General features: G+C 41.9%; 1 protein-coding gene across 5 annotated transcripts in view; it reads right to left on the minus strand.

Moving 5' to 3' along the window:
- Positions 1-9,921, minus strand: part of BTRC (beta-transducin repeat containing E3 ubiquitin protein ligase) — a 100,299-nt gene that overhangs the window by 18,695 nt on the left and 71,683 nt on the right. For all 5 annotated transcript variants that reach the window (XM_031554482.1, XM_031554481.1, XM_031554480.1 and 2 more), the window contains 3 exons: positions 9,321-9,552; positions 4,885-5,071; positions 984-1,080 (listed from right to left, as the gene is read on the minus strand). In XM_031554482.1, the coding sequence (XP_031410342.1) occupies positions 984-1,080; positions 4,885-5,071; positions 9,321-9,552 (516 nt within the window). The remainder of the gene's footprint in view (positions 1-983; positions 1,081-4,884; positions 5,072-9,320; positions 9,553-9,921) is intronic.

Genomic DNA, 9,921 nt, shown 5'->3' on the forward strand with positions numbered 1-9,921 from the left:
GGGGTGCTCCAGCCCCCTGATCATCTCTGTGGCTCTCCTCTGGACCCTCTCCAACAGCTTTCTGTCTTTCTTGTACTGGGGGCTCCAGACCTGGACACAGTACTCCAGATGGGGCCTCACAAGAGCAGAGTAGAGGGGGACAATTCACTTCCCTGTCCCTGCTGGCCACCCCTCTTCTGATGGAGCCCAGGATACCATTTGCTTTCTGAGCTAGAAGACAGCTGATACTTTACATTTTTTCCTGCAGCCAGATCCATAGAATGACACAGCAGTTTTCTAAAAGAAGCAGCGTTTGATGAAACCAATGAAACAGGCAAAGGCTTGGAACACATACTGCGGCCAAACTCCCCTGCGTGCTCCGGCATGGTGAGGGAGCAGTGACCCAAAAGTTGTTTTTTTCAAACTCCAACCTTTAATTCTGTGACTCTGTAACTAAACAATTGCAGAGAAAATCTCAGCTGAGCTCTAAGGGCTTGTGCAAATCTGCCCAGACAGTGCCTGACCACCTCTTTTGCCACTATGCAACTGTCAGAACATGGCACTTGGCACTGGCTCTCCACCAAACACAAGGCAACACTGCCCAGATGCCTCCTGTTTCCCTGTGCCTTAGGGACTACACTCTCCCAATTCCCGAGATCCACCTGTTATCACCTTATTAGATTCATGTGCATGGATGGGGCAAAGTACCATGAAACAGAGAAAGTCAAGATGGTAGTGTTGCTATGACATCTGATGTACAAAGTGTGGAGACTTCCTGAACAACGCAGCTCCCCCACTGACTAAGGCAGTGATGACAGCCTGGGAATTCATACATAGCCCAGGTCTTCAAACTCCCAATAAACACAGACACATCATACGTAATGAAATACTCTATCAGCATGAAACATTCACAGAATTTGAGCATCATGAGCAAATGAGAGAGATTGTTAAAAAAAAGCAAAACAAAATGAAAAAGCCCATCATACCAGGAAGTTACTCCTTACCTCTATATCCTGTATAATTTTGGGGTAAAGTGCTCTGTAGAAGGAGTTGGGTGGAGCAGTCCCATCAGGGGGTTTATTTTTAAATAGGTATTGTCCCCTGGAAGACAAAGAACACAGATCACATTTCAGCATTTGGGAGGAAGGTCTCTCTGGCATTTTAGAAATGGGTAACCATTGCTGAAAAGCACACAAAGATTCACAGTCTAACTTCATTTACTCAGTAACACAGGGTGGTTTCTTGTTTGTTTGGCCTGTGACATCTTGATGTTGCATTTAGACACTGAAAAATTAATGACAAAGCAGTTCTTCCTCACTTGCGGAAGGAAAATGTACCATTTTGGACATGAGCCCCTTCAACTCAATAAGAATGGCCCATACCCACTGCATACATATTCATATCAGAGGTCACCTTTAAAATAAAGCATACCAAAAAATATGAGAAGCCGAAGAATCCTCAAGCTCTCTGTGCATTCAGGACTAGCTTTGATCTACATTAACAGGAACAGCACCAGGTTTGGGACACGGACATTTTACTGCTGCTACTTTATTTTGGTAAGCAACACTTCATCGGTGTTGCCTTCCTCATTTCAACACTGATTTGGAATACTCATATCCCAAGCTAGATTTTTGCTACAAAAAAAATCCATAAACGGCAATCACTACCTGCTGTGTAAAAAACTTAAATTCCTCATCCTGAAGTTAAGAAGCCACCAAACACGGTGTGGAAGCTAGTAAACCCCACCATGGGCGTACTAACTGCTGCTCTGCCTGGCAACATGCCTCGCAAAATGGAGAGAGGCACAAATGCCTCCGAGTGTAATCCTGGCATCGGAGGCACGGAGTTTATACTGGGCCAGCTCTCCACTTCCCCCTCCCTCGCTCCATTATGGCATAATTAATTGCTCAATACTTCGTTGTGCATTCTTTTCTTGTCCTTTCCATATAACATGTCTTGAAAGTCATTTGAGAGACTGCACTAACTGGCTGACATACTTTGGGCAAAATCCAGACTAAATCACTACAATTTTTAGGTATAAGCGGGGAGGTAATCTATAGGATTGAACAAACAAAACAACAAATGCTCAAGAAAACATCTTTTGACAATTAGGGAAACTACTTTACATTCAAATTAAGAGAAAGCTGCTTTCTCCTTAGGACAAAGGAATCTGAGTTTTCAAACAGTAACCCCCTGTCTGGGGACAAATCTTTGTGAAGAAGGGACATATGGCTGCACACAAACCAACAGTTAGGTGGATCCTTACATGATCCAGTTTGGAAGTGCAAGAAAATTACTACCGCTGGCCTGGGGAGGCTGGAAATGATTCGGAGATGTGCAGAACAGCCATGGCACACTACAGAAGACTTAGGGTAGGTCTAGAACAATCTGTATACAAGCCTATGTGCCTGAAAACCTGTCTGTTGTTTGCAGCTTTACTACATCAACTATTAGAAGGTCCTGCTAGCCATAAGCAATGTCTTGCTGCTTGTAAAGTCAGTCGCATACAGGTCAGCCAAGGGACTGTTTGGAATTTCCCTGGCATCCCAGTGATCGGGATAAAAGCAACTATTGTTTGCAGTTTCTGATGACTGGCCAACTCAATCAAGTATTCAGATGGAAACAACAGTACCCAATCTTGGGCTTCTGTTCTATTTTTCTGTAAATCTGGGTAACCCTTACTGCTCCCTACAGAATAACAGAGTGATTGTCTTTTGAGATAGAAAGCAAGATTTTTCATAGGAAGAAGGTAAACCCAAGGAAATGGTGGACTGTCCAAATGAACTTCACAGACTGCTCATCGTAGAGCACACAATTAGATGAGTTCCTAGAAGATGAAAAGCTGACCAACAGCAGCCACCCTGATCAATCCGGAATAAATCATGTCAAACGGACCTAATTTCTTCTCAGATGTCAGTTTCATGAGTTAGCTAGAGAAGTATAGTGGTGGAAGTGCTCAAGGGTGAACATACAAACGGCTAGATAGCACAGCTTACCAACGGTGCACTGTCAAAAAGAAAGGCAACTGGGATCTTGCATGAAGTCTCTCTTATATGTGTCATATTAGACATTTTCACTAATGACGAAGAAAGGAATAGGGAGCATATTTACTTCGTGGCCAATGATGCTAAAGCTGAGAAAAGATACAAGTACTTTGGAGGACAAGATTAAACTCATAGTACATCTGACAAAATGGAGAAATACTAACCAGTACACAGAAGCTAATTCAAGAAGGATGAGTGCCAAGTTCTCTACTTATAACATAATCATGCAAGATGAGGAACAACAGGTAAGGAGAACTTCCACAGAATGGGTAATTAAAAGTTATATATAATATAAAACCACTGTTAAAAAAAAGCTTATGTTCTTCTGGAAAGTCTAAAATGTAGCATCCCCCATAAAGCAGAGAAAATAATCCTTCTCATTAAACTCTGGTGATGCCTCAGGAGAAGGAAGATGATCAGCTGAAGTCACCATCCTCCAAGAATGGAGAAGAGTAAGAAGAGTAACTGGAGTGAGGCTACTCCAAGCAAATCGAGACTGACAAGAGGACAAGAAAACACAGGGTGAGCATTTATTAGTACATCCCATGTATAGGAAATATGATCATCTCCCAGCTATGCAAAAGATTACTACAAAAAGTAGAAAGAGAAACTGTTCTCTGTGTCTGTGTAGGCTAAATATGACATCCTGAACTGTAGATAGGAGGATGATGTTCACCAGAAGTAGCTGTCCACGGAAGCTGTGCATGCCCCATCCCTGGAGGCATTCAGGACTAGGTTGGATGGGGCTCTGGGCAGCATGGTTAGCAAAACAGTGGTACTGCTTGCCCAGGCAAGGTAGGGAGAATCTCCATCATTAAAGGCTTTCAAGAACCCTTAGACAAACATCTGGGATGACTTAGAAAAAGGGGGACGAAAAAGTTACCACTACATTTCTGTGTTTATTTTATACTCTTTATAAACACTATACAACTGGAAGCAGATCAACATAGTATTTATTTTTAAAGGACATTTCATAATTCTGAATTACTTGCATTTACTTTCTGAGACAAGCAGTATAACAAAATTAGCCGTGAAACAGAAGTCTTTGTTTGCTATTCTGTATCTTTTTCTTTTTAATAGCGACCAAAATGCCTGAGCTGTCACTTTTATCTTGTTTATGAAATATTCATACCCAGCTTCCTTTCTGCCAACATCCTAGGGACACCCTTGGAAAAGAAAATTATGTATTAAAGGACGTAGCCCCTGAGAGGGAAAGTTCTAATGAAATGTTAACAGAGCAGCTTCAAACTTGAGTGAGACCCACATTGTAGTAAGGCTATTCCAGATGATTATTAACTAATCTATCTGCATTTCTAAAGTCCCCTATTCTCTGTGGTACCTACCCTCAGCTTCCAGTTTGAAAATTAAACAGATATCTAATAGTGAAAATCTGCTGAGGAAAACAAACAGACCCATCAGGAAACAACTAATACGTAGCACATGCTGCCCCATTGCCACCCCCAAAAAAGCTCTTCTGCTGTGAACTGCTGACTAGTTTAGTGTTCCCCTGGGGCGTACACAGCTTCTTAATTTGAACCGAATGACAGCTGGGCGTAAAAATCTCACTCTGTATATCCCACTTGTCACAGTGGGATAAGAGCATGATCAGATGAGGAAAGTGAGGAAAAAGCCCCCACGCTGTCTGCACAGCCATATGATGCCCTAAGCCCCCAGCCCCCGAATCTGAGCTCGTGCCCAGATTTGTCAGGTTTGGAACCTGACAATCAGATTCAGATTTGTCAGGTTTGGAACCGGTGTGCTATTTCAGGATGCTACGTATTCTTCTTCAAACACGGTTTGAAACGCAGAGCACCCACTGTCCTAAATGGGGGCAAAAGAGGTAAAGATACAGTTCCCTCACCATCCTCTCCTCTCTGACAACCCCCTCCACAGCGAGTCTGTCCTGACCATCCTCTCGATCAGCTTCTTCCACAGCATGCCATCCGACGTCACGCGGTACCACTCCTTGCACACCAGCTCGGCAGCACACAGCGATTTGGCATCCAGGTAGGACAGGATGTTCTCAGCAATGTGATCCAATCCCCGAGCTGCGGGGGGAGGAAGGAAAAAAACAAGCATTATTTGCTGGACAGAAGGGCAGTTTAAAACAACTGCCCTTACAAGTACAAATATACCCCCTCTCTCCTATTCCTTTCCATCTACTCTTCTGCATGCAGAGCTGGACCAAACGCGCAGAAGAGCATCTGCAGCTAAGTTCAGGAGTGAGCAGTGTTCTCCAACTTCCTTTGGATATAACACAACAAGTCATTAAAAATAATAAAGAATCCAAGAAGTCATTCCAATCTATTTCGATGGGTTTTAGCACTAGGGGGATATTCTATGGATGGCATTTCCAACTCAGCGACGCAGCCCCCAAAATCTCTCTATATTAGGACCATTTCTCATCTCACTGCTACAGCTGTTCTCATGTTCCAGCGGCTCAAAAGCTGTTTTTGCTAAAGCAGTAGCTTTTAAACGTAATGAAGAAAAAAATATATATTCCCAATGTGTGCCCTGAAGGGTAGTGATACCTTTAGACATGGGGGAGGGAAAGATATGCAGATGCACGGGGAAGTGGAAAGGAAAGGAAAGAAGAGGCTGTCTGAGGAGAAAGTGAAGCAGGTTCACTAGCTTCATTTATTAAAGAGGGTGGAGGAAAAATATGCACCATAATTGCATAATTTGCAAATACTTTCCAGTGTGAATACCATGACTGGCTTTGTTTCAACATGGCTGGAGTAAAAGGGAAAGCAGTTGAGCCAAAAAGGCAGCAATGCTTGCAAGGCACTGGCTCTACAGCCTGGGTAGCACCTAGCAGCTCAGTGTAACATCTCCACACGGCGCCATGCTCTGTCTCCTCAACAGACAGATGGGTCTAGCAAAATTGTGCCCCTTCCTACTCAGATCTGATCACCTACCAGACATCAGAAAGATAAGATGCCTTTTAAATGAGGTGTTGCACAAACACAACTTCTCTTGGAGGCTGCTTAATTTATAAGTGAGACACAGTGTCAAGGGATCCTCCCTCTTCACAGGTCCAATTGCCGAGGCTTTGTGAAACTTGTAGTTGAGACCCTAGAAACCCTCTGGTTCACATCTGGGACATGGTTATATGTGTCCTTTCCTGCTGTTTAAACAACAGCCTCAAAGAGCAAGCCTTGTTTGTCAGTGACAAAGAAAAAGCAGTGAATGCATTTGTACATCACATGCCCTTACGTCAGCAAACCCAAACTGGGGGCAATCAGCTGATTCCTTTGGAGCTCATAAGAAACAAAAGGCCAAACCTCTACTTGGTTTTGTTAACTGAAACATCTCAAAATTATCTACTGACACATGAAAATGAGAAAACTCAGCATGTCTTCTCTCGATCCTATCAAACATCTGAGATTTATAATACACATTGGGTGAAACATTCTGCCCAGCATTTTATGCTCCCATTCATTCAGAAGAAAAAGCACGGAAATGATACCAGAAACAACCAGAATGCAGCAAGAGGGCTGACATTTCTTATCTTTATAGATGCAAAATTAGATGTCAACCTGCAAAACTGAAGCATCAGCAACCTTTATTATGTATTTAATCTGAAAAGATATACACAGCCATTACGTGAAACTCTCTCAAAGAAGAGTGTTTGTAAATCCAGCTTCATACTACAGCAATTCATAGACCTATGTCTATGTCTGTACGTCTGTGTATTTTGGTGAACCTGAACCAATTCTGAAGGACAGAAGTGAACAATGGTGTTCCCTTGCTTCCCCACTCTGATTCCTGCAGTCCTGAGCTCTCTCTGGCGAGTAGAAATGCCACATTTTGGCATTCTTTGGCATTCTTTCTGACAATCTTTTCCCTTCCACTTAACATGCGGGAAGGGGAGGCCAAAACCTCACTGTTCCTTGTCTTCACAGAATCAAAGCTATTTTGGCATGGCAGCAAACTCAACTGTATTATTATGTGAGATACATATCTACTGGAGCATTGCTTCCTTTAAAAAAATTCTTCATGCACAAAAGCTTTTGCTAAACTATTGTGAAACACGATTAGCCCTTCGGTCCTCCACATCAAGTATTAAAAGAATGTTTCCAGTTATTTCACACCAAACCCTTATAAAAATGACTCTGCTCATAAAAAATGTTAAACAGCTTGGAAATGCTAAGCAGAGACCTTGTTTTGTTTTGTTTTGCTTTAAAGAAATGAAACAAAGTTTGTTAAGTACACAGTTAAGCTGCATTTTTGCAACCTTTATTCTGTCCAAAGCACTGGGAAAATAACCTCAGTCAATTGTACTCTATATTAGCCAAGTCTGCTCATGACCTAAAACCATCTCTGGTCGTTCTGTGGGACAGTGCAAGGAGGACAGAGATAAGATGCCTCGTGATTTTGGAGAATCTTTATTGTTTTATTTACTTGAGGGGGAGAGTAGGAAAGAGAATGAAGGCATAAAAATGAAACTGGAATATTGAGCACTTGAGAATTTCAGAAAGCTACAAAATACTTAAATAGGTTAGGGGTTTTTTTTATCGACTTAATTCAAAATTTTAGGTTCAGCACTCTTTCCTCAGCCGTTCCCTCTTCCTATTACCCTTACCAGAAAGCTGCCTACACTGAGGACATTCTGCACCTCCCAGGCTGCAGAGCCCGAGCCAGCCTAATTCCCTGCCATTCATTTTCTCCCGTAGAGCTATATTCACCAGGACATTTGCACTTTGCCAATATGCAAATTGATGCACATATATTATTTAAGCACACAGTTCCCACAACTGTTCACGTTCTCAGACATTAGCTGCCTAATATCCTGTCTGTTCTGTACTTGGAGACAGTAAAATTCAAAGCTAGAGCTGCTTCCTAGATAACTGTGAAAAGACCACTAACAAATGTGGCACGGGCAGATTTTGGATGCCTGTGAAAATATTTCTAATATTTGCCCAAAACGGTCAGAAAAAGCCCTGTAGGATGAAATTAAACAACAGAAAATGTGTGGTATTTGCTTGCTCTGATGAAACTTTGTGGATGAAGACCTGGAAAAATTGTGTAGCTAACTGTATGTATGCTTTTACTTTAAAAGTGGGGAAACCAATGTGCTTTCCAAGTATTCTGTTTTTCTGAAACAGAACAGCCTCACAACTTATAATGCTGCTCTAAGTACACAAGATTATTGCCATTGGACTACTAAAAACTAACATAAAGAAGGTACTTAGCATAACTAAGATTTTTTTTTAATGCTACAACAACCATTTGATTACTGGGCACAATGAGCTTAAAAATCCAGAGACTACATACTTAACTTCACAGCAAAACTCTCACACTGCCTCTGTGCTTTGCACAATTCACAGTTAAACCCTACTTTTTTCTGCCTTTTTTCCAACCTGACATTTTCAATTTCAGGTTAAGGAATACTCTCCAAAGAATGATCGAATGACTGGACTGAACAAACTGTCCAAGTCGATCATTTCTCCAAAGGGATCCACAGAACAAGTATTTTTGCAAGAAATTCCTCTTTCCAGCTGGTTACTTAGAAGGAGCAAATGTAGCACTTGCTCAGGTTAATCTGAAACAAAGGGACTGCTAACCTACTATTTATTGAGGTATGATCTAATGGTCTGGAAAAATTCGACAGACAGGAATTCCCGTCTGGTTCTGAAACTCTGTGGCTTATTATTCACACGTTTTATCTCCTTTTGTCTCACTTTCTCACCTGTAAGATGGGGTCAAAACGCTATTTTATGCATGCGTTCTCTGAAATACACCCAATGCCACAAGTGAGAACATCTGGGACAAAACCCTGAAAGAAAAGTCCAACAGAGGTGCAAAAAATACACTGAACATTTCTATTCTTTCTTCTCATGTCTTCCATTCACTATGGGCAACAAACAGATAATCAAAGCGATGGCCTCAGGAAGGTATTTTACTAGCACCAAAATAATCTACGTAAGACAAGAGAAAAACCTTGGCTGAGCAGTGGAAAACAAGAATAGTTTTAATTTTTTTAAAAGCATTATTAATGCATCATTGCAGGCATTCTAAGCAACTACCTGTCCTCTGGCTTGTGACAACCCTCTTTAAGATACAGATAAGAGCTACCATTCACTCCTGGCCAAACTATGCTGATGTTAGATCACCCCTTCAGTGATGGTAGGAATACAAAACAAAACATTATTGTATTTTGTATCGCTATAGAGGTTTTCACTCAAAAGTTACAATTTGTTTTACAAGATGGCCCTAAAAGAGACTTCTTCAGCAGGGCAGGCCAGAGGCACAAGAAGTCAAGGAGAATAGTTCTCTGGAAGCCTGCAGAAGTACCTGGCAGTGCAGTGATGAAGTCTCTCTGTAACATGGGCTTGAGGTATGAGTTTATATGTCCGTGCTGGTAGTGACACATCTGGGAGATGAGGTGCTCCACAAACTCCACCTGGTCAGACTCAGACCACTGCTCAAAGTACTTGACGCAGAGCTCCTTCTCCTTCTCATAGCTTGCTGACAGTTTTCTCTGCTTGGGCACAATCATACTGGAAGTGCCATTGGCAAGTTTTGTCTGTGAAAAGAAAAAAAAAACCACAAATCAGACATAAAAAAGAAGATCAGGTGCTCTGGTACGTGAAGTTGGCCAGGACTGTGTATCCCACTTGCAGCTGAATGCAGAACTGTAACTCCAGCAGAACAAGGTCCTGGTCCACGCCTGAGCTGCACACAAAGGACTGCTTGGAAGGGAAACCATGAGTGCCAATTTAATACAAACACAGTTTTATTTACATCTTGCAGACAGCAAAATGCATTTGGATTCCTAATCTACAGTTACCGGCTATTTCAATACACCAACAGAAAACTGCATTTATATTTCACTTTTCTTCTAAAGAATGGAGTGCTACTACAATTCATAGGAAATGCCTGGAACAAATGAGGA

This window comes from Meleagris gallopavo, chromosome 8, assembly GCF_000146605.3.
Source record: "Meleagris gallopavo isolate NT-WF06-2002-E0010 breed Aviagen turkey brand Nicholas breeding stock chromosome 8, Turkey_5.1, whole genome shotgun sequence".
Taxonomy (NCBI): domain Eukaryota; kingdom Metazoa; phylum Chordata; class Aves; order Galliformes; family Phasianidae; genus Meleagris; species Meleagris gallopavo.